General features: G+C 41.3%; 2 protein-coding genes and 1 long non-coding RNA gene across 9 annotated transcripts in view; 2 read left to right on the plus strand and 1 right to left on the minus strand.

Moving 5' to 3' along the window:
* The first annotated feature begins 1,542 nt into the window (after positions 1-1,542).
* On the plus strand, positions 1,543-17,231 carry MYOZ1 (myozenin 1). Of its 2 annotated transcripts, XM_027649676.1 has the most exons (6): positions 1,577-1,702; positions 3,846-3,947; positions 5,594-5,775; positions 13,271-13,496; positions 15,668-15,827; positions 16,663-17,231. In XM_027649676.1, the coding sequence occupies exons 2-6, from the start codon at positions 3,872-3,874 to the stop codon at positions 16,892-16,894; spliced, it is 876 nt and encodes a 291-aa protein (XP_027505477.1). In that variant the 5' UTR covers positions 1,577-1,702; positions 3,846-3,871; the 3' UTR covers positions 16,895-17,231. The 2 variants fall into 2 exon arrangements, with proteins under 2 accessions (XP_027505478.1, XP_027505477.1); XM_027649677.1 differs by lacking the exon at positions 3,846-3,947 and having other exon boundaries at positions 1,543-1,702.
* On the minus strand, positions 8,840-24,993 carry LOC113950186. Its single transcript, XR_003528691.1, has 3 exons — positions 24,715-24,993; positions 24,228-24,289; positions 8,840-8,927 (listed from the first exon to the last, which is right to left on the minus strand). It is a non-coding gene; the product is annotated as an uncharacterized LOC113950186 (long non-coding RNA).
* Positions 24,994-25,038: 45 nt separating this feature from the next.
* USP54 (ubiquitin specific peptidase 54) overlaps positions 25,039-25,147 on the plus strand; it is a 96,231-nt gene continuing 96,122 nt past the window's right edge. For all 6 annotated transcript variants that reach the window (XR_003528656.1, XM_027649383.1, XM_027649388.1 and 3 more), the window contains exon 1: positions 25,039-25,128. The gene's annotated coding sequence lies outside the window, so the exon portion shown is untranslated. The remainder of the gene's footprint in view (positions 25,129-25,147) is intronic.

Genomic DNA, 25,147 nt, shown 5'->3' on the forward strand with positions numbered 1-25,147 from the left:
TAAATGCCTTCACCAGGCCTGAAGCTCTGTGATGGTGCCCAGAGCAGTGGGTATTTACAGTTCAATTGTGCTATTCCCTGCACCTGTTTTACACTGGCACTGTTCCAGGGATTTACTCCCAAATCACCAGCACGGGAGTGTGAGGGCAGGACCCGTGCTGGACATCATTCTGGTGTATCAGCTGGGCTCAGCGAAGGACGCAGAGCTCTTTTGGATAGTGGAAAGCTTACATCATGCTTTTACAGCAGACATGAATGAGGGAGAATGAAAGCTATGAAGCAGGCACAATGTAAGGTATTCATAGTGGTTACATGGACGTAAGCAAGAGGAAAATGGGAAACTTCGGGCCAGGAGATTGTCATATGTGCCCTGACTCCAAGCAGGGTATGAAGACTGATTACCCCCACAGGTATGTTACAGCAGTCTTCTACAGGACCTTCCAAACAATACTGGAGGTTAACACTTTGTGCTTTCAACACACTTATCACAGTGGGAAGTTTTCTATGCATTTGGTGCAGAAAAAACCAACAGTAAAATCTAGGGAAAAAGGAAATCGGCTGTCTCCTGATGTTCTTTTATATCAACTTTGCTTGCAATCCTCCATGCATATTATTTTCTACTACAATCACAACTGTGTTTTGGTTCCCCCCACCACCACTAGACTCTAGGATTATTCAGTGGACGACTTGATTTTGATCCAATAGGAATCCAATCTTTCAGTGTGAAATAGGAAGACAATGTTTTCTGCAGGATTTCTGCTTTATTCAGAAGATGAAAAACGTGCATCTTTGAGTAATCCAATGAAATGAGATCTGTTACCTTCATTCTAAAACCAGAACCCAGCCGGGTAAGGGGGGAAAGAGGGAGAGTCACCTCATAATGAACAGGAGCTAAGGAGGGTCATTTGCATGTACAAAGCTGCACCAAATGCAGGTAATCAACCCTATTTCTGTCATTAATCAGGAAATTAGTTTCCTTGCTATTTGATTAAGCTCGGTTTCCCATACACATTACATAGCTACTTCCTAGAACTCTCTAAATAGCTTTCTAGACTTTGTGGTTTTCCTATTACCTCTTGTTTCACGCATACAATTATTTTGCTTCTGTATTTACTGATGCATTTTAGGAATTATGTATGACAGCCTAGAGGACACTGGGCTGAATGATTGAGGAAGGGGCAGAAGGAAGGTGTAAAAGAGCAAGACCCGAGATAGCTTTTGAGGCATTACTGACAAACAGGATATTGAGAAGATTTTATGAAGTGCATCAAAAAGCAATAGGAGGAGGAAGGGGAACAGCATGTTGATTTGAACAGAGAGGAGGAAGAAGTGAGGCACCTACAGACAGCCTGGTCTTCCTGTGTGCTGAGACAGTGACTGCAGGAGACCTGAGGAGCAACCTTTTCCTTTCCCCTCTCCTCAGGGATGGCAGTGGTGCTATCTGAGACTCTGCCCTCTGGGCCATTGGCTATTAATAACTGCAGGATGCCTGTGCGAGCAGCCCTCAGGAGTCAAATTCACAGCACTTCGCATCAGCACTTTGTGCTGGGCAGAGCTTGCCTGCACCCAGGCAACCTGGGAGAGAGGGGCTGCTGGACAAGCCTCCCCAGCAGCACCCAGGGACGGGCTGGGAGGAAGCTGCCCACTGCCGAGCTCTGGGACAGGCACGTGAGCTGGTCTGAGCCTGGCACTGCACACCTGAGGTGAGTTGACTGGGCAGCAGAATAGTGTAGAGCAGGTGCTGGACAGGGTAAAGAGTGGTTTGGTTTGCAGCCAAAACAAGGAAATGACTTCTGCAGAGGCCAATGCAGAAAAAGACAGAGGAATTGAGCAAAGGGATAGAGCTCAGGAAGAAAAGGATAATTGTGGCCCTGGTTTTATGTAAGGGATAGTGGGGAGGATGGGGACTGAGGCTCCAGCAGCCTCCCTGTGGTAGGAGGGCTGAAAGAGCAGTAGTACAGGTATAGCTCTGGACTCTGTCCATAGAGAGAGGCTGCTGCCCCTTTCCTTATGCCAGATCAATTGCATGCAGCAGGTTTCTCACTCCTCAGTCCTGCTGGATTAGTAAAGGACAGCAGAATGGGATGGACTTGTCCTCACTGTTCCTTGGGAATGGACGTGTTAGAGGAGCACAGCTCCCCAGCAGGGCCAGCCATTTCTGCCTTGTCCCAGGGAGTTCAAGTTTGGGGCATACAGATGATTTCCCTCTGTTTTGCCAGTCCTAGGACCCATCAGAGGGACTGTAACCTCCCACCCCTGCTGTCTCCTGGCAGCACTTCCCCTTTCCTGTCAAGCAGGGCCTGATTCTTTTATATAGCCAAGCAGATGTCTGGCTGCTCGAGGAGAATGTGCAGCGCGTGCTTTATGGCTGCACCTGCTCACGCTTGCTTTGGGAATACCCCAGTATGGGCTCGTTTACGATGTGAACTGCATAGGCAGCATCTCAGTACAAGGAAAAGCTTGCAAATCTGAAAGAAAAACTAATCCAAGGGAGTATCTGCCAGTGTGATTGGAGCTGTTTTGTTGTGGCTGGGCTTCCTTTAGCAGTTATCACCACCTCATCACATGAAAATCATGTTGCAAAAGAAGCAATGGATGAACGAAACTGCAGAATACACAGGAGATAAAAATGTCTTGATCACAACAAAGGCAGTGTACAAATTCCTAGTTCCAGCCGTTTGCTTGGTAGTTTTAAAATACAACTCACAGTTCAATGTTTTCCGTTCTGAAATTTTAAGCAACAAGATTACAAAGAATCACAGGGGCAGAGGTGGTTAGTTATTGCTGCTGCTGAAGCCAGTGGGTCTTTACTCACTTTTTTTGGTATTGTATTGACTTGTATTAGGTGAGGATCTGTCCCTTATATGCTGGTGTTTGGGTATGGACAGTGTTGAAGTGAAGGCAAGACATTTGTCATACTTAAATTATGTGTGAGAACCCTGAAGAAGGACTCTGAGAAGCTGCCTGAAATGGAATTGCTGAGATTTCTCCTGTTTCTCCCTGACTTTGCACACAGATTTCTCATCCCATCTAGGGATGGGGAACACTGTACCAGAAAAAAATCTGCCTCTTCTCCTCTTTCCTCCTTCACAATGATATGGAATAAGATCCATACATAAGATACAAGTGCAAGTGACTTCAAACAAATTGGGTGAACAACTTTTCCTTTAACAAGTTTTCCTGTGCTTTCTTCCTTTAGCCCTTCTGTAACAAAAGAGTAGCAGTCATAAAAGACAGAAGTACTTAGAATTTTGGTTTGTTTCTTTCTTTTTTTTTCTGTTCCAAACTTGCAGTCTAGAGGCTTCCTGAATACCTATTCTAATTCTAATAGGACTATCTAAATATCCAAACCACACTTGCACGTTATTCAAAGTGCTCCCAATAACCCATGGACAGATCTGAAATCTTCATACAAAAATATATATTACTGTCTAATGATAACTGCATGGTGTTACAACATTGTATTTCAAAGTGACAGTCTGTTACTGCAGCACAAAATGGTAACAGAGTACCCTGATGGCACACGTGGATTCTGGGAGACTGCCATGCTGCAATTAAAATGCATCTTTTGGATGACAATGCTATATGGCACCTTGGCAATGCTTCTGCTGCGATCTGCTACCGTAATTTGTGTCACAATGCTAAGTCTCCAGAGAACACCACAACAGCCTGCCTATGATATTCTGTATGGGAGGATACCATTCACTAGCTCCATCATGTGGAAGGGATAGAAAAGAACCTGTGCGTGAAATGAAGACTGTGTATCTTTTGCCTGTAGATGGCAACTAAAAGAAAGGCAAGAAATACCTTTCCAGTGTTTCATTCTCCATTTCCTTGTGTGTTTAGAGCAAAGCAGAGAACTCTTTGTGGGAATGCCCCTTGCAGGGACTCCTGCTCCTCTTAAAAGGAAAAAGTCCACTAAACTCATTGGGAGGCTGCCACACGAAGGTAAGATACGCAAAACTGCACAACTAAGAATTGTTTGGATTTCAACCTGAATTTCAGCCTTTAAAATTTCACACCTTGTCTCACTGAACTCTCACAGCAAGACATGCAGTGAACATACCAGCAGGCAGAGCCACAAATATTACCAAAGCCCAGCCTTCAACCATATACATTTTCTATCTTACAGTTGAAAAGCATTGCACACACTCAGGTCAAATGTTGATCTACATCACACACTGTAAACTCATATTCTCCTACAGCATTAATTTGGGTGCACACCAGTGTGAAAGGGAAGAGAACATGATCTTTTACAGGAATCAATATTGTAGTGCCTAGTTATACTCTTTGTTGTTCTATCTCTTATAACCTTTGTCTCTTATTTCTTTTCCTCTATGTGAGAGAATTCCTTTTCTTCTAGCACCCATTTGCTGAAAAAGACAAGGTCTCTTAGAGAGGTTAATAGAGCAGAAAAAATTTAACCTGGGATATTTTTCTTTCTGCAGAATACATGTGTATTGGGGAGGGTGACTTAAATAACTGTGATATCCTTATCTTCTCTTTACTTTTGACAGCATAGGGAAGATTTTTAGAGGTTAAAAAAGTAATAATTCAATGGTGTTCTTTCTTCAGCCCCCCAAAATGGCTGTAGAAACTTCTCTGGTAGGGTACAGGTATATATTTTTCTGTTTGCCCCTAATCCTTTATTCAGGTAAACAAGCATGTAAAAATCCAATTTTCGGTTAAAGGGCATTTCCTCCTGTGCTATGAAACAGTGCTATATAAAATTGGCTTTAAAAAACAATAAAATTCTTCAGAGAATGTCTAATAAAATGAATGAGCTTTATACAAATTTTATAGCAGTTTAAGGATGGAGATTCATTCTCTGTTGTCAATGAGAAGTGGTCTTAACTTTAGTTAATACCAAAAAAACCCAACAAAACAAAAAACAAAGCCAAGGAAAAGTTGCATGTTTCCAAATGAAAAGCTTTAACTGCATTTCTGCAAGATTTTTACACTGAAAGTGTTTAAATCCATTGCTTTGAGGGTGAATTGGTGGTACCAAATTAAATGGAAAAGTACTTATTGAATAACCAGCATATCAAGACTTGAAGAGAATTTCAACCACTTTCCCCTTTAAAAATTCTCCCTAAAACAAATAAACAAAAAGATATAATAACATTGAATCTTGCCATGGCTCCAGGATAATGTTTAAATCAAAGCACACCAGAGTTCTCTTTATTTATTATATGTCAGCCCAATCTGAAGAGCTGACTGCCACTCATTTAATTGCAGGGGGAGGAGGCAAGTGTAATGCAGTAACCACAGGAGGCAGTGATGCATTTTGAGGCAGTACTAAGGAATCCTGCTGCACTGACTGAGATGCTTCAGATTGTTGGACACATCCATCTAGCTCCACCCCTATGCAATTCATCGCTGCAGATTTGCCTTGCTTGCAATTCAGAGTAAACCCCAAACATCTATATCCAAACTGGCATCAATGTAAAACCTTGGTGCATAGCTCAATTCCTAAAAACTTAATTTAGAAGAGAATTTGGGTGCTCTGAAGTCACTACTGATGCTAGGAAGCAATAGACAAGAGATGTGGACCAGAGCACTTCCTAAAGTGTCCCATTGCATATGTCTTGTAGACATGCCACAAGAGGTGTCCAAGCTGAACTTGGGGAAGAAGATCAGCATCCCCAGAGATGTGATGCTAGAAGAGCTTTCTCTCCTCACTAACAGAGGATCCAAGATGTTCAAATTACGTCAGCTGAGAGTGGAGAAGTTCATTTATGAGAATAACCCTGATGCCTTCACCGACAATTCCGTGGTAGGTTGGAGATTAAAACTAAGAAGCTACTCCATACACCTGGGGGAAACAGGAATGGAGTGTGTGCAAGCTCTCCTCTGTATGTGCATGGGCCAGGGAGGATCCACTAGCAAAGAAGTGAAGGAAAAAGCTGAAATTATATAAACACACAAGTTTTATTTCCTTTTGGCAACAGCATTAGTTTCCTCTGGCAAATATTTGGTATCACATATGCAGAAGCATGAGAAAATTCAGTACTGAGTAATGGAGGAGGACTGCATGTTTGGCAGGTGTTCAGACCTCAGGGCAGGGCTAATTAGTTTTGCACCCATTCCATTTCTTCTTTGCATGATGGCAATGATTCATCCAGGTCCGACTTCAGCTCAAGTAGATGCAGTTATATTTTTAGTCTAGGATACTTTCATGCTTTCTGCTGGACTGAGTCCTCTGCTCATTTCTGCAAGTTCCACAAGTGAAATTTCTGCCAGAAACCTCTAACCTGACTCTGCAATATCTTCAGTTAATTTGCTAGAAGCCAAGTTTGTTTTCTTCTAGAATTTTTCCTTTCAGATATGATATATAAACATAAACATTCTTTTTTTCCCCTTTCCCCTGAGCTAGTACTGTTATTTAAACTTTGAACTTCTCTCCAACATTAGTTGTTGGTGTAAAGTCTTCTAAGGATACCTAAACTTTTACAAATTAAACTCTCCTATCACATGATTGTCAGGAGTTCAGTAAAACAAATGGAAAACGTTTCAGTTTTATATGCATTTTGACGTAGCACCTCATCTTCTGATGTTCTTAAAGATTCATTTGGTGTCATTTTACCCCTTTATGGCATCTATTTTCTAGTCCAAGGAAACTCAAGGAAAATAACAGAAGCCAAGCTGAGGAAAATGTTTTGTGAAACAGAAACACGTTTGTTTTTAGCCCTCTGATGTTTTCAAAAGCAGCAATAAGTAAATAAGTTCACTCCTAAAAATGACAATTTGGAAATCAGGATGTGGAAAGATGCCTGATAAAAAAACTAAGTCATTAAAATTACAACAGTAGGTCAGATTACAGATGAGTGATGACAGACCAGAAATATAGTAAGCATATCTGGTGATGTTAGACTTTGGGCAGCTTCTTCATCTCTTTATGCTTTAGGTAGTTTATCTCTTCGGCAAGTTATTTCCTAGAAAGGATGTGAGAATGAATGGTGTGCTGAACTTTGGACTCTTCAGATTAATATTTTAGAGAAGTGCATGCTATTTTTATAAATACTTGGCAATTTCAGAGCTCCTAAACCATATGAAGGCCAAGTTCACATGTCAGAATCTGCTGTGGTGAGGAGGAGTGAGAAAATAATAAAGCGATGGAATAAAAAGGCTGAAGTCCAAGCTCTCAAAAATGTGAGGGTGTCACTAAAGAATGTCCAATCAGAACAATACAAAGCAAATAAGCTGTAACAAACTGACTCAAAACTGGACATGTACAGAGTCCCAACACGACTAACATTACAAAGGCTGATGACGACTGCCTCTTTTTTGTTAGCTGTTTTTCCTACTTTATTCATCTGTACCTGACTTTTATTCCGTACCCTTTCTGCAGCAAATCTCTCCCTCTATTCTGTAGGAACACCCCTGCTCCCAAGCTCTTTGAGCATGACTGTAAGATCCTGTGCCATGGAGAAATGTCTTCAGGGTTAGAAAAGACCCTAACAAGCCTAGTATTTTCTTTATGGTTTTGCTGTATGAGAACATGGTCTCCAAACAGCAGCTGGCACTCAGCTTTAAAATCCTCCGTGTTTCACTTTCAGGGCTATCTTCTCTCCACATTCATGGTACAGATAAAAAATCTCCATTAGTCAGTGCAGGAAGACTTTGATCTGCCCTACAGCCCTCACTTGCGCCCAGCTTAGCAGGATCACAAACATAATTGTTAGCATTTTCTGGCTGCCCCATGTGCTCTGTGCAAGGACTCTGTGGCAGGTTGCATCCACTGCCTCTGTGGGTGACAATTCTCATCAGCACAGCCAGCACAAGTCAGCACCTTTGCTGGCAGTCAGAGCAGTGTGAAGAAAAGCTGAGCAGTCGCAGCGAGTCATTTCTCAGAGAGCTGGTTGTTCTTGGGCAGGTAAAGGCAACAGATCTGTGGCCTGTTATCTTTCAAACCATCAGAACAGCGCCTGACCTTAGCAACAAATAACTTTCATCAGGAAGGCCTTTTGATTGGAATACCTGATTAGCTTTCTGTTCCTTTTCTTTCTTGCTCCTGTATCTGCTCAAAGGCAAGATGCAATAAAAAAGCTTAAACACAAGGGAACTGTGTGAAGAAGATAATGGCAGAGTAAAGAAGTCCTACTGCTACATCTGGTTACTTCCCTCTCTCAATTAATTTCCATGTTCTTTGCTCCCCATCCCAAAGATGTCCTTGTGAAACTGAACCATAGGGCAGATGAACGGGTCACGTGAAATCATAGAGAGGGTCTCAGTCTTATCTTTGGGTCTCCTAAATCCCACTTCACTTTTCAGCAATTAATAGATCAGCAGTTCACAGACCTTGCCTTCATAATGCTAAATTTGTTTGGCCTCAAACACATCGAGATCATGCAAAATGATGTTTCTTATCCTTACAGCCTCACTCACTATTGCCTTAACTTGTTCCAAGGTCTCACCTCTGCTTTGGGAACCTCTGTGTAAGATCCTCTTGCTATCATCAAGGGGAAACTCTCTAACACCTTCCTGCTAATCATTAAGTGGAAACGGAAAACAAAACCATAGTATTTTGGATGTTGCTGTTTGTCTTCCAGTGAGGATTCTTAAATATAGTCTTTCTGCTAGTCAAAACCTGTGGCCTGATTTGGGTTACATGTAGAAGACCTTTTTCTTTTCCCCTGCTCTTCACACTTTACTATCAGATCTTAATTTAAAATCATTACGAAGGTGAAATAACCAATATTTGTATAGACAACTACCAGCAGTAATACATCAAAAAACACCCAGACCCACAAACAAATAACCCCACCTTGACACTTTCTCAGACTCACCCACAAGTTAAAATAAATGCAGTTTTCAATCTTGTACCATTCCATTTCTTCTTTGCTTGTACAAAAACAATCTGAACATATGTTGGCAATTTCTGCTGGACTTCAGGTCAAGAGGTCTCTTCAGATAAGCTGACATCAACTGTGAAACAAAATACAGGAAGTGAAAAAGGTTTAAAGAATTGGATTACTGTACTTCTGGATAATGGTGGGAGTTACTTGGTATTCCCTTTGCTGCTGCAAAAGAACTCAGAGGAGTGGTCAGAGGTAGCAGGAAGAGAATGGAAGAGGTTATGTTAAAATGCCAAAAGTGATGCTTCACAGCAGACAGTGGTACATAACCAACTGCCTCAGAGATTTTACATGTTAAATAGCCAGACATGATATAGGGTGTGAAGGAAAACATAAGGATGGAGAAACAAAGATGTTACCATGCAACTACTTGGTTTATTGCACAAACATGCACTGATGGTTCTGTTTGCCACTTAATGTACTTAGAACACCAATCAATGTTGCTGGAGGTAAGGTTAAATGGAAAACAGCAGGAAAAGCATTTTTTCTAGGAATTCTGTTTGCAGGAAATATTTAACCTCTTGAACAAATGTTACAGGATAATTACAAGCTGAGCTGTAAGTCTCAAGTAATGACCTAAGTGGAGTGAGTTGGGTGAGATGAGCCTTGCTGCGCTGGAGTTGGATTGGTGCAGATGACCTAGAGGTCCCAACTATATCCAAAGCTGTGTAAGAGTGAACATGGAGTTCAATGTGTTCTTATTCAAGAAGTGATGGTGTGGAAAAAGCAGAACAACAGAAAAAAAAGATCCTTTTATTTTCCACAGCAGCTTGTTGGAACACTGTGAGAAAACTTTGGACCAAAATTCTGAAACTCAATTTCTTTCATCCACAAAGAAAATGTGGTGAAGATATTATAAAATATACAAATAAGATATATCTAACTTTGGGTAGCATTAGATAAAAATTCCCATTGTTTAGATGGGTACATTCAGGCACTGAGGCAAAAAATAATTTCCCTAAGATTAAACAGCAAGTCAGAAGTAGACCTGGAAATAGCAAAAGCTCAACCTGCTGTACCTCTTGGGGTAGCAAGTTTTAAAAAACATAGCCTAGTACTTTAGCAGCTTCTTATTTTCATCCTTTTTTAAAAGTGAATCATAGTTTTAAGGCTATGCAATTCCAAATGAAGGACTGAGGCACATACTGATAAAAACAGCAGGCAGTCTATGAGACTCTCCAAGTGTCTGAATTTTAAATCTCCCATCCCACCATTAAGGAGCATTTGAGTGGCTGCCACTAAGAGAACGCAGACCAGTAACTTCAGAAGTGTTAGTAACTACATAGGTATCAAACATTTGGGGAGCTCTTTACCAGTGAGGTGGAAATAGAAACACATTTGGTGGTCTCAATCATTTTCTTTAGGGCACAGCAAGGAGCTGAAGGGGAGCACATAGTGTCTTCTCCTGGGGACTGCCTGGAGTGACGTCAGGGCCTTGACATACTCAGAGATCTCAGCTCAGTTGGATCATCTTTCATGATCCAGTTTTTATTAGGCACATGCTCCAGAGAACTCAGAATTTGTCTATCTAAGCACTCAGCCTGCAGGATCAGACTCTGGCTAGAACTAAGGACTTCAAAGACATGAGCCCAATTTGTTTAGCCAACCCAGGGGACCACATGTCACCTGAACTTGTGACAATTGTTTTCTCATGAGAGTGGATTTAGGGATGCATGGGGACTGATAACATCCGCTACCTCCAGCAGTGCACAGACAGGGAGGAACCTACTGTGGAGGAACTGTGTGATCTGTCCCCAGAGCCAACAGGAGAAGGCTATCAGCATTCTCAACTGACATTCCTGGGCTTCTCTCCTGGAACTTCCAACAGGGTCAATCAACCCTAACTGAGAGGCTGGTTTTATGATGTGAATATGCATATATGGAAAAGCTCCACAAGCAGTGACCCAAGACTTGTATTCTCCTCAACTCTAAGCTGTATTTCACTTCAAAACTTTGACCAGAGGTGTGGTCTACGTACCAGAGACAAAGCTGCACCCACCCAGCTTTGACAATGTTGAGAGTCCTGCTTGAGGCTGACATTCCTGAGCTCTGCTTTCTCAGAAAATCTTTCAAAAAGATTAATTTCCCTCTGCCTCCTGTTAATCTGAGCTAAGACAAACTATTGTGGTGGCCAAAACTAAAGAAAATTATATTTTTGTCCTAGCAGGTGAGTAGACTGGGGTATTGCATGGAAAATGTGTCTTTCCTATCTGAATGGAGATGCCTGCTTTCAGCAGATCAGTTTTCCCAGCAGGTCCATGAAGAAGCATGAACTAGCCTAAGCCAATCAAACTAATTTAATTTGCAGCTAAATAAGATTTAGGTGTGGCTCTCCTTATGCAGACCTTCTATTTCAGAGAAACTTCATTCCTATCAGTGATAATACTGCAATTTAAAATAACACCAGATGACACTGATGCCCCTCCCTGGTCATATCAAATACTGCTGTGAACAGAATCAAAACAGCAGCTCGTGTTATGCTGATGTTTTGTGACTTTTTTTTTCAGGAGGGCACATGTAAGTAACCAGAGGAAAAGAGAAATAAGCATTTAATTCTTAGGAAAGGCACAAAGCATGGCTGAAACCTGAAGGAAAACAGATGCAAATCCTGTTTTGAAAGTACTGAGCAAATCAGGAGAAGCATTAACCTTGCATATATATTAACATTTTGAGAATAACCTCATTCTGACCTCTAGCCCTCAAAATACCCTTTTTTCAGTTTGCCTTTTTACAGCTACACAGCTCCCACGCATAATTGAGCAGATTGCCCTGCTAGCTCCTGTGTACAGCTTAATGCTCACAATCCTCTCTGCTGTCAGTGCTTCCTGACATTCAGGGGAACATTTTCTCCTCTGTTCCTAAAAAGGGAATTCCCTACAGCTAGGAGAAGGACAGACAGTCCCTAAAGGCCCTGGGGGCACCAGCTCTGCCACTTCAGCCTGCAGCTGGCTGCCTGCCTGGGTTGCAGCCTGGTGACCTGCTGTGAAACCCTGGACACTGTTGCGGGAGACACAGGGAGCGGAGGGTTAGCTAATTCTGCCTTGAGCCTTGTGGGTTTTCACTTCTCATCTATTTTTAGCTGGCTGAGCAGCTGGCCTTGGAAGCCTGTTTACAGCCTGAAAGCTTCTTTTTGCTAAACTGTGCTAGGTGTAAAAGCCCTGAGAAAGCCTTAACCCTCTGAGAGCCAGCTCTGAAGCTGGCACTCCGGTTTCCCATTGACTGCCTGAGATTAATTTATGCAAGTAGAATTGCAGCATTAAGAACCACAGGTTCATTCCATTGCACTGATTTGTATTTGTTGCATCTTTGTGCATCTAACAGCCAATCTTCTAGTCCAATAGGAAAGACCATATGTGATATATAACTCAGGTGACTTGTATTCTATAGCTGTGTGGGCTGTAATACACAAGAGACACCATTTTATGTCTCATAGGAGTCAAATTTTGATGTCACTTATGACTGATACGTAAAATGTCTTGTGACCATATGCTATCAGTTTCTATTCCATGAAAGTATTTATTAAAATTTCTGTGTGCAAAGACAGGACATTGTGCTGGCACCACAGGGTCTATAAATCCTGCATGGACTGTTTGCTCTCTCACTATATACTGCAGGGATTGTGCCTTCTAGCCTGGACCGGGGAGAGCGGATGGCCAGCAAAATAAGACCAACCTAGTTTTACTGATGGGTACAACTTTCTTTCTTGCCTTGGTGCTGGTTAAATTTGGTTCATTAATGCACATACTGCTACAAACAAAATTTTTCCTTTTTGTCATTTTTCCCTTGTGGTCTCCAGAAAGTATTTTCTGTTTTTCCAGGCTGCTATCTCTTCAGTCTTTCTCAACACGTAAATACTTCTCCCCATTCATACCTTCACATATATGGAAAACAGGAACACAGGTAGACATCTCCCTGGCTTTTTTGTTATCACAGGGGCCCTGTAACACTAAGCTCCCACACCATAATCAAGATGACTTTGTTGGGTTATCTTAACTTTGACATGAAAACACTTCCTATTTCTTGCCCAGCTTACTTTCCCACAGGTTAGCCAATGTATCTATGTTTGGACCTTTACCTGCTCTGGCAGAAGCTAAATTTCCTTTCCCTTCCTCCTCTGTTTCATACTGATCACTGCTGGGGACAATACACAGATCTCTCTCTTCTCACCCTCATCATATAAAATGACTATGAGGTGTGGGTGCTTCCATTGCCCTTGCTGCTGCTCCACAACTGCTCCTATACTGGATAGAGAGAACAACATACACAAAGTTCTGCCACTGGTTTTGTAACTGAGACACGAAAACTACTCAGATGACAGAAACTCGGGAGTTCATGTTCTGGGACCCAACCCTGCAAACATGAACGGGCCATGTCCTGTAACACGGATACATACGCTCTTTTCTCCTGCCTTAGGATCACTTTCAGAAGTTCATCCCACCGGGAGGGCATTACGGGGAAGATGCTCATGGCTATGCCCAAGGGCGGATGGTAGGAGGAGTGACAGCTGGGCAGTATGGCTCCAGTAAGCAGCAGCATCCTGGTGTCCCTCCTAGGCCTGGAAGCAAAGGAGGCCCTGGAGACAGCGAAGGGGAGCATGCAGGGAAATCGCCTGGAGAAGGAGGCATTGGTACTGAGAAAGGCAAGTATCTCTCTGCAAGAACAAGAAATAGCTAAAGCTATCAGACCTCACACCAACCTTACTCTTAAGGACAAGCCAATTAATGTGACTAAAACCTGAATTCTTCCAAACTAAGTTCCATTGCAAAGTCTAGTTGGACTGCCTTTAGCTTGATGGCTTTGCTTGCATGCTTCTGTGTTGCTGAGTCATAGGCAGGAAGCAGAAATACCTTCCTTGACCAGATTGAAGAAATTATAGGAAATTTAACTACTGAGCTCCTAAGGGTGCTACAGCAGTATTGCCAGCATGGCTATGCCATGCCAGTATGGCACTCTTTCCTTTCAAGGGTTTCACACTGACCACTACCGGAGATGGTAGTATTAGCTCTTTAGCTAAGTAGTCAGATCTGACACATCAGTCTTGAGTATCTCAGCCCTGATTTCAAATCAAAGCTTCCACCTAAACGAAGAGCACTTTTTGGATCATCTTCAGAAAGGAACAGCAATATTTCTAAAAGTTATCTGGTAATCACCACCAGTCCACTGAAGCAATATCTTTATGAGTAAAAATAGTTTTATTTCAATTTAGTCTTTGCCTAACTTTATCTTCAGTTTAGTTTGACCAGAAATCTCTAGAACTGAATATCTTGTATGAGAATCAGCAGGTGAAATCATTATTTTAACAGCACCTATAGGTTTTTACAACGAAAATCAAATTTGCTTGAGAACCAGGAACAACTGCCTTAAGAGACCAAAGGAATGACTTGTAAAATCCAAAGTTTTTAATTGACATTCTAGAAGAGTGTGCATTTTATATCAAAATCAGTTTTTACATTTCTGGGATCCCTGTGAAAAAGAAATCTGTGTAGACTCTTATAGTCTTGTTATAGGAGATTCTTCTCCATTGTTATCCTTTTTCCGTGTGCAGGGAGAAGGAGGATTAATGTCATCCCATAGCTTTCACTGCAGAGACGGGTCCCAGCTGCTTTTAGTCTTCAACCCTAGTGATCAATTTTCTTGTAAACTGCTTAGTTTAAATACTTCACAAAGAAAGAGAGGAGTAGTAGCTTTTATTTTTGTAGTGAAAATTAGATTCTTGTACATGTCTGCAATTCTTTGAAAGCAGGAAAGCCCAGGATTTGGCAAGGTTTGAAGAAAATAAGTAAGACAAAGAAAGAAGGTGTGATAAAAAGAAGAAAAAATCAGACAATAGTGTTCCTTCTTTGCCACTTACTTCATAAGGCTTTGTTTCCTACACAAAATATGGTACCAGGAAAGCACCAGAATGGCTAACTCAATTAACCTATTATCCTCATCTGCTCTAATCAAGCTAAGCAGAAGTCCTTGCTCAGGAGTTTTAAGGTTTATGAAGGATGAAAATCTTAAAAGTGTGCTACATATCAATACACAACTGATGTTCTTATTACACAGCTGGGAGAAAGGGGGGAAAGGGAAGGGAAGGGAAGGGAAGGGAAGGGAAGGGAAGGGAAGGGAAGGGCATACAGAATGAAAACCCTTGTCTAAGATCATTTGCTTAATCGAGCAGCTAGAAACTAATCTAAAATTTCTGGCAATCAAGTATCCGACTTAACAACAAAGTGCAGCTCTTGTCACAGACAGGATTTTAACTTCCAGTGAGATACCCCATCATATTTACAAACTGCTTTTACCCATCCTAGGGTGTGTGAGCCAGACTTGTCTCTAACATCCTGGTTCAGAAGCAGGAAAAGATGAATATCTGTTCATGTAATCACAAAGAAAACACCATGTTATGTCTGCTATGGTCTGGCAGAAAAGAAAAAATAAATTAAGAAATTAGACAGAACCTTGCCTTATATAAAGCTTCCCCCAAATTAGTGAAAAAGATGATGAGGTAAAGACTTCATTTCTTTCTATAGGAGCAACCAGAGAGAAGAATGAAAAATTAGCTTTCAAATAAATATATGCTTTAATGCAAACTCCTGGATGAGTGGCTCTTAGACTGTGTTACACCTGCTTTTATGGATAAGGATGGAAGCAGTGTATGACCATTTTTTAAAAGAGAAATCTAACTATTAAATCTCAGATTGATCTAGGAGTTACAGGATCTGGAAACAAGGCTAGTGTCTCAACTTCAATAGCAGATTACAGGAAGGAAATGTATTTAGAAGAAGTGTCATCTAACTAGAGTTCTTTACCTTCCTCTGTTTACAGATGGAAAGTCAGGAGGCAAAAAAGTAACTATATTTAAAACTTACATCTCCCCTTGGGAACGAGCGATGGGTATCAGCCCCGAGGACAAAAGTCAGTTCACCACGGACTTACTGTCATATAGTCCCAAACCTGACTTTCCCCATTACAAGTCTTTTAACAGGTAAGTCTTCTTAGATATTCAGTTCAGTTTATTTAGCAAAAGAAAACACAGTAACTCTGACCACAGCCTCCTGTCTTGTGCACTGTAAAGGAGTTTTAGTTGCACATAATTTTGCTTAGCACAGTCTCCTGTGGATGAAATGTTTGGAAGACTACAAAGAGAAAATATATCAAGAGCTAGAGATTTTAATTCAGCTTATGGTCAGAAAACCTATGCAGCTGGATGAGAGAACTTTAATCCTATTTCCCTTTCTTTCTCACCCCATTTGACTGGGGAGATTTAGCTTGTCACTGTTTATTACTGCAGCCCTTCAAAGTTCAAGAGTTCAGGAAAAATGCTTATGACCCGAGGCCATACACTTCACAGTACTTCAGATAAGAATCAGGATCTTCCTGCTGCTTCTGATAAGAACTGAAAGTTTTACAAATAATTCCAGGGCAGCAACAATTTTTTGTTAATGTCTTGATACAATTTTGCCACCCACTTCCACAGCCTCAGGACATCAGTACCAAGGATAAACCCACATCCCATTCATTTCTGCAATAATGCAGCCTCTGCCTTCTACACACAGAGTACCAACAAGTGTGAAAGGTGTATGGTTTGATGGAGATTGATGCAACAAAGGTGGAGGAAGTGCACAAGAGTGTGTGTGTATTTACATCTTTGTTTTAGCACAGGGACAATGGATACATATATGTTCTTGTGAAGGATTTGTTGGCCAGTCAACTGCAACAGTGGCAAAACTTACAATGTTGATAACTTCGATCATTTATTTTCTAAATCCTGTTGTTTACCTATGCTCTGTTCACTAACTCCATATATTCCCCTATGCCAGGACTGCCATGCCTTATGGGGGTTATGAGAAAGCAGCCAAAAGGATGACCTTCAAAGTGCCTCAGTTTGATATCTGCCCTTTGCTTCCGGAATCTCTCATGATATATAATCAAAATTTCAGCAAAAGACCCTCATTCAACAGAACTCCAATACCTTGGATGCCTTCAGGAGACTCCTCAGAGTACCATACTGAGATCAATGTGCCAATAACTGCTGAAACAGAAGAGCTATAAATCCCCACTGCCAAGACCTTCCCTTTTTTTTCTCAGCCCTCTCTATCTGCAAGTTGATAGTAAGAAGCTGAAAAGTGCAACTCTAGTTCTGTCAGCCCCTCCTTTCTTTTGCCCTTAGCCAAGACAAGTTCTTAGCAGATTTTAAACTTTTCTTCAACATGGTGTTAATCCATATCAGAAACAGTTTGAGGGAAAGGAGCTTTTAATTCACCAGGACATAAGAGGCCAAGACTAGGAAGTGTTTTCCTGTTTAGCAATGCTAAATGCTGCCTGTCTGATTGACAATAAATCTGTTTTGTCATATATTAACTAAAAATAAAAAACAAGATGAAAAACAGCCTTTGTGTTTTCTCCTTAAAAAATCTCACTGAATCAATCTGGGGATTAGCAATAACAAATGTTTCAGTCTCACAACTAGACTGTTAGCCTGGGAAGAAAGATCTTATGACAGGGATGGTCATAAGATAGGTATACATGAAGGTGTCTTGGATAAATACTGCAAAAGTGATGGTGAAGAATGATAACTTTGAGAGGAAATTATAGCAACATCAGAGAGAAAACAGCGAGTCAGCTTGTCAGTGTAACAAACAGCTTAAAGTATTTCACTGTCACCTAAGATTCCCCCAGTTCTCCAGAGAATAAACTAGGTGATGGCTTAAGCAGTTTTTGATTTTCTTTCCGCAAAGACCGTAAAATTGATAGATTGGGAAGGAACAGAGGCACACCCAAGTGAGATGGTTTGCCCATAGTTACAGAGGAAGAAAGGAAATGCTTTAGTTACAACAGAAGTAATTTGACACTCACCACAGCGCATTATTTATTCAAATACACAGCATCAAAGTCTATTTCACTTCTTGTAACAGCTTTAGCAATGCCACACATATAGGAAGAAAGGCAGGTGCTATGGGAAACTAATAAAGAACTCCTGCATGGAGAGTGGTTTGGAATTCTGTTCTGCTGCCTCAACATTTCCTCTTATAAACAGGGCTAAACAACTTGTTCATGGGGACAGCTTCCACTGAAGTATTTTTAATTTAGGAGTTTTTCCTCCTCGTCTAGAAATCCCTGCAACCACGTATTTGATTTTTATTCTGTTGGGATAGTTCTGAGGTTGGCTTTATTACACTCCTCTAGAAGGCTACTGACAGGGCTACCCTGAGATCTCTTTAAAATTGTGCTAATAACAACAAGCTGCAAAAGTAATGAATGAGTAGTTTCCTAACCTTTCTGCTGCAATGGCTAAAGAACATTTACTATATGTCCTATTAAATGAATAAGAAGTATCCATAACCAAGTTCTGTGGCTAAACTTAAAAATACTAAGGTGATACTTTGATCTGAAGAATGTTTCAACAGAAATGAAAAAGGTTGTCTTGTTTGACACGTTCCTACAAAGTAGCTGCAGTTCGAGTTGAAAGCAAATCCTCAGAAAAACTTATTTTGGATAAAATAGATCCAGTAATTAGTTGAAAAGACATTTCTCACATTGAATTCCCTTTTTAATGCCTACATAATACATGCAAATTTCACTGGTGAAAGACATTTAAATAGGAAATTCTCGCATTTTACCAAACTATTAGTTTATTTCATATTTGATCTGTCTGGAGATAAGGTTGCTGTGTTTTCCAGTATTTTAAATCAATCTAGCTTTTTAATTGCATCATAATTAAGAAGGATGGACTTCTTTTCCAGTTTGAAAAGTATTCTAATATAAGAATCCAGACCACAAAGAGAAGGCCAGAAGTTCAGACAGACAGAAGAAGTCTTCTCCTACCACACATGCCATTTATTGCCTCCCCTTTTCCAATACAGGTTTCAGACTATTGCAGTATAGAATGACGTGATTTCTTTATAAAGTGAAATACACGATGCTTTCATGATAAATATGCCGTGAACAGCAGAAACAAGGTAGTTTGGCAGCTGGATGTCACAATCTATTTTCAGTTGCAGGTGTTTCAAATCATGGCCAGTTATGGCACATCAAGGTGCAGAGAGAGCTGAATGCTCTGAGGAGGAGTCAGCCCCACACAAACACAGCACAGGCAGTGCCCTCACCAACCAGCACAAAAGCTCATGACACCTGAGCATGGCAGTCAAAGTAGAGTGCTGGGGACAGGGTCCATCCATCTTCCCAGGCATGGTGAGGGGATGAATCAGGCATGGGGGCCATACATGGGGTGTGGTCAGGAGCCAAGCACTGGGTCCTGCACTTGGGTGACAACAATCCCATGCAGCAACACAGACTGGGGGAAGAGTGGCTGGAAAGCTGCCCAGTGGAAAAGGACGTGGGGGTGCTGATCAACAGTGGCTGAACATGAGCCAGCGCGTGCCCAGGTGGGCAAGAAGGCCAATGAACAAGAAATAGTGTGTCCAGCAGGACTAGGGAAGTGACCATCCCCCTGTACTCGGCACTGTTGAGGCCTCACCTCAAATCCTGTGTTCAGTTCTGGGCCCCTCACTAGAAGAAGGACATTGAGGTGCTGGAGGGTGTCCAGAGAAGGGCAACAAAACTGGTGAAGTCTGGAGCACAAGTCTTATGAGAAATGGCTGAGGGAGCTGGGTGTGTTCAGCCTGGAGAAAAGGAGGCTCTCTACAGCTACCTGAAAGGAGGTTTTAGAGAGGCGGGGGCCAGTCTCTTCTCCCAGGTAACAAGTGACAGGACAAGAGGTAACAAGCGCCAAGGGACGTTTAGATTAGATATTAGGAAAAACTTCACTGTAAGTGTTGTCAAGCACTGAAACAGGCTGCCCAGGGAAGTGGAGGAGTCACCGTCCCTGGAAATGATCACAGACCATGTGGATATGGCACCTGAGGACATGGTTTAATGGTTAACATGGTGGTGGTGCTGGGTTCACAGTTGGACTTGATGATCATAGAGGATTTTTCCAACCTTAACAATTCTATGGTTCTATGAATCACAGCTTGGACTGGACCCAAGCTACAGTCTGGGTCCAAAGTCCATCTAGGAGACAAGCTAGTTCCAGCACAGATCTCAGGTTCACCCAGGAGACAAGAGTGCAGGTCAGCACCCCTCCCTACAACATTGCTTAGACAAGGACCCCAGGCCCAAGTCTGAGCTTAAATGGGATTTCTCAGCCATAAGTGGGGTGAAGGTCTCAGATGAGGCTGGTCAGGGCAACTAAGGGCTGTTGGTGCACCCAGGACAATTACAGCAAAATCTTTGGGAATTCCAATAGAATCACAACCCCCACTTGAGGTTTGTTTTATCACAGAAAAAAAAAAAGACTGAATAAAACAGGTCCTTAAATATGCAAGGAAAGGTAAAGAATACTATGCAGAAATGGCACAATGCTCTCTGGTGGGGTTGTTTCAAAGCTCTAATGTACAAGAAAGGTAGCAAAATCCTGCAAGTATGTAGAGGACTAGGTAAATACCCAGAGCTCTCTCTGGTTCATAATGTACTGTTGGATAAGAGTTTTTGTCTACATACTTAATTATCCCAAACCCTAAATGGGCACAAAAAGTTGCAGTGTCCTTGGAATTAGTATAGTATCACTGCAAATTATTAGTAATATTGCTATAATTCATACTTGTAAGCTAAGAGGATGCTTCAGTTTTGGAAATCTGCTTAATGAGGCATATAGCTCTTCTTTTTGCCAATACAGTTTCAATCTCAAATCCTGTCAAGCAGGATTTATGTGCTTTTGTTTCTAACACAAAATGAGAAATATAATGTTACATCCATAGAACAATTCAAACAACTATTGTCTCGTTGTTTACACAGCTTAAATTACATGGTAGTTTAGTCATTATTCAAAGTAACATTACAAGTGAGAAAAAATCAGTAATCTAAATTCTGTCTCAAAAATAATTAATTTGAGTAAGGCTTGAAGATACTGTTATCAGGGCAGAAGTTTGTCCAAAATGATCAAATATTTAAGAGGAAGTAAGAAACCACTCCAGCTCTTTGTTTTCCTTGGGCTATGAGGTAGACTCAGGGGAATCGCCTGTGTCAGAGAAATGTTTATATTGGGAATTAGAGGATTTTATAAGATTTAATTACAGTGGATTTTCCTCCACATAGTAGAAGCTACAGAATGGAAAGTCAGTCATCTGCTTTTAAGCAGAATCATCACAGTTAGAGATAAAAAAGCACAAATTGTTGAGCCCATCCTCTTGAAAAGGCAGGCTACAATTCCCTCATAGAGGATATAGTGGATACTAAGCTCATACTCCATTGAACAGCAGCTAAAAATCCATTTAATAGAGAGGGGCTGACCCATGAAAAACAGATTAGACAGGATTTTGCGGCATTCAGATCTTTCATTCAGAACAAAAATTTCTCACATTTTTAGTTATTTACAGTGTCATTTTGAGGAAGATAATTTTACAGTTTCCAAGCTTTGAAATGTGTCTCTCATGAAGATGACTTGTATGATAAAGAATCCAAGCCAGCTGAAAATGAAGTAAAAAATAGTGCCCATGTTTTAAAGTAAAAGAAAGGTGCTTAACAAAATCTCAGCAATACTATCCATAAATATGGACTTGTATGTTTTTAAAACTAGCCTGAAGTTATAGCTGATGGCATAAATATTCAGCAGGTAGTAGCACAGTTAGTATGCTTCTCTGTGTTGTGCAGAAAATCTTCCATTTAACTGCAATATATTCCCTAATCAAAGGGGTTGCATCTCATAATTGCCTCTCTCATGTGACCAACTTGCCATTAGTGATGATGATGGAATAATTCATACAAATAACATCTGGGAATTACATTTTATGTTGTTATTGATAGATCATTTAGAAGAGATGGCTTTGTTATCAGACCTAGTCTCTCAGAAATAAAATCTGGAATAGTTTCAGGCTCTTAGGAGAATATGGGCTTTGTCTTTCTGACTTTTTTATAAAATCATACTGTGAATACATAAAATGCATTAATTTCTTTTACACAGGATGGCAGGCACCAGACAGCCAAGAGCTTGAACATGATCTCTCTGTTATGGAGCAGAGGCCTGCACTTGGCCATCCCTCCATGGGAAGTGCAGACTTGTGGCACAAGGCTTGAATATTCACTGCACTGAGGGTTTTTTCCTAACTAGCTGCTCTGCAGAATATATGTTCTCTTCCACAGAAGACTGCCACAGATATGATCATCTGGAAGACATCCCACTTTCAAAGGACTGCCCTTTGGCACAACAAGCTGCTGTTAACACTGCTCTGGCAACTTACAGAGTCTACTGCTGCCCATCAGCAGCACATACATTAGCCTCTCCTGATTGAATATTAGAAAAGTTTGCAAGCCATCCTGCTGGCTCACAGCATATTAATACATTTATATGCAATCTCATCTATGAGCAAACTGCAGGTTACTAACTAGTTTAGACAAATTGCCTTTCCTAGCTTGGAGATGTGCCTGAACAGGGCTAAAGATAACTGAGAAGAATTTGCAGGCAGACACAGAAGCCAGATTGCACACGTTTTGTGGAACCCTACAACTTCTGTGAACTGATGAGTATGTGGGATTTGAAACACTATTAATTTTATTAATTATAATCATATATCTACTAGTAAAAGTCTCTTCAGTTAATGTAATTAATTAGCAGTGCTTTTATGCTGTACCTCTTGCTCTCCATGTATTTAACACACCGTAAGTGTCATCTTCTCTCTGATGATCATCCTCTGCTTGCAGTACAGCTTGCAGGAAGCATTAATGAGTGCAAGTACTTTATCAGATATATATTGTGTTAACTAACACATGCAGTAAAGGGAAGAGAACCACATAAACCACTCTGAAGTAGTGCTCTTAAAATGTAACCTAAACTTCAGTAGGCTTAATAAACTAATTCTCAAATAGAAACTCTTTCTTTGATTTTCAATTACACCTTTTAGAAATATTATTTATATCAAAACTTTTAATGCATATTTTCCAAATATTTTTTAAGAAAACCTGCAGGCTCCTCTGTTTGTTTTGATCTTTTGATTAACAACAAAAGAAACACAAAATGTTTTGTGCAAAGCATTTTAATTTTAAAAGTCTGTTTTTCATTTAAGGAAAATTTTATCTGACATATTTTCAGGGAAATAAATTTGCAGACAAGGACCACTACCCTCTAAAAAAAATTAGAAGTTATAGCTATAGCTCTAGCCAGAGTGATAATAAACATTTGCCTTTCAAAAAATCCACCATGAACAAATAAATGTACAAGGTGAGATTAATTTATGGTTATAAGTTCTTCTTGAGATGCCAAAGCAAAATAGTTATTCTTCGTGGTTATTGTAACAAGGCTTACCGGGAACAATTATTTTCTGGAAATTCAAACAGGGATGATACAACCTTACAACAGAAGGCTGACAAGGGTCTCAACTCCTCCCAGGCTCAGACATGAGCCAAGGGCAGCACCGCTGTTTTATTCCAAGTCCCTGCATTTGTAGCTAGGGAGGAAAAAAAACATACAAGGAGGACACAAAACGCAGTGGAAAAGGCCAGCCACTAAGCAATGCTGCATTTGTGCTCTGAAACATCCCTCTACACAAAAGGGTAAATAAGGACTCTGCAGACTTCCCATTCTGACTGGGAGAAGTTCCTGCTTTAAGCAACAACCTCATTATACATCGTTCACTGCGGGAAAAACAAAGTCACCCCTGGAAGGAGGGACAAACAAACGAGAAACTTTCTGCTGGCCAGCCTAAGGACACCCTATGGGCCTTGTGGCACAGGACCTCCCCTGCTCACAGATGCTATACAAATTCAATTACACTGAAGAGTGCTTCAGTCAAACTCCACAGTGCCCAGCTCAGATCTGTAATTACTTCCATATTCTATTATAAAAACAGCCATACTGTCACGGGCCTGAAGCTAGCATGTATTCAGGGCTTCATTATATATACTATCTCTAAATGTTTCTCTTAATTATCTTTGGTCCCTAAGAGAGGCTTGAGGCCTTTCTCATTTGCTCTCTCTTCCAGTATGGTTGGCTTGATTCCCGAATCAAAAGACTGAAATGGGATGGGAAATCACAACAAGTAAACAAGTATTCTTCCAAATGCATACACTTTTATTTGTATTATTTTAGTGGTGTCAGAAGTGCCGTATTAACAGCAGCAGCACGAACAGTATTGCAGACACGGGTATATACAAAAGAGAATGCTTTGAGTGTTTGCTCAAAGGACAGCTCAAAGGCAGCACAAAGGACAGTCCCAGACCCCCAGGCATACTCTATGCATCTGGTACACCACTGGCAGGATACCTGAATTATCAGAAGCTGGTAATTCTGGCATGCAGAATACATCTTTTATATACAGAATGTTATGCATCAACTCACTCACTTCTCTTGTGTAAAAATGGACTCAATAAAAAGAACTTCCTGCACACTTACCGAGGTGGTGGCACTTCTCTAAGGATTTTTACAAAAGCTGTCTCTCTTAAATGTTGGGAACACTGAAAATACAAGGGCAGAAAGGAAAATGTATTAGCTCTCATGCCTTCATGTTTCAGTCTGAGTAATAATTAATATTTTTACCCAGGTAGCACTGAGATACCAACTCCTCATGGAAATAGTGGTCCCTGCAGTCATCTTCAGACACTCTGTCTATGCACGATCCTGAATTCATAAGAAAGGACCCATTTATTTCAATGGGCTTGAAATGTGTTTCTTGGATACCACCAAGAATACTATTACACCAGAGTTAGTATTACCAGCAGTTCGCACTGGTGACAGACTGCAATGCTGCAGCTGACGCAGTTCTGGGAATGCGAGTTTAATATTGATTTTACATGTTACCTAGGATTCAGAAAATCAAAATACAAATTTCTAGAAGACCTTACTCCAATTTTCCCAGACCATGAGATGGTCTAATTCTCACCTTAAGTACGCGTGGTGCTGAACACACGTTTGGGCTCTAACCTGTGAGCAAACCCAGCTCACATCAACTACAAACAAACTTCTGCTAGACATGAACGGGTCTGAGTGTTTCCTCTGGCTCCAGCCGCATCTCTCAGCTATCACTGCCCACGCCGTGCAGTTGTTAGCAATGACACGGGCAAGGACACCCATCTTATTTTCGGGCCAGCACCGCCATTTGCCCGCGGCAGCTCCTGCGCCCCCTCCCGGCGCTGCCCGGGGCTTCCTCAGCCCCTTCGCCAGAGGAGGCGCCCGCGGGCGCGGCCCGCGCCTCTCGCGGGAAGATGGCGGCTCTCGCGAGAGGCGCGCGGCGCGGCTGCCCGTAGCTATGGCAGCGGGGGATGAGCGCGCCCGGCGGGACCGCGCGCGGGGACAGGTAGGGATTAAACCGCTCC

Source organism: Corapipo altera, unplaced genomic scaffold (assembly GCF_003945725.1).
Source record: "Corapipo altera isolate COAL_440 unplaced genomic scaffold, ASM394572v1 53, whole genome shotgun sequence".
Lineage (NCBI taxonomy): Eukaryota > Metazoa > Chordata > Aves > Passeriformes > Pipridae > Corapipo > Corapipo altera.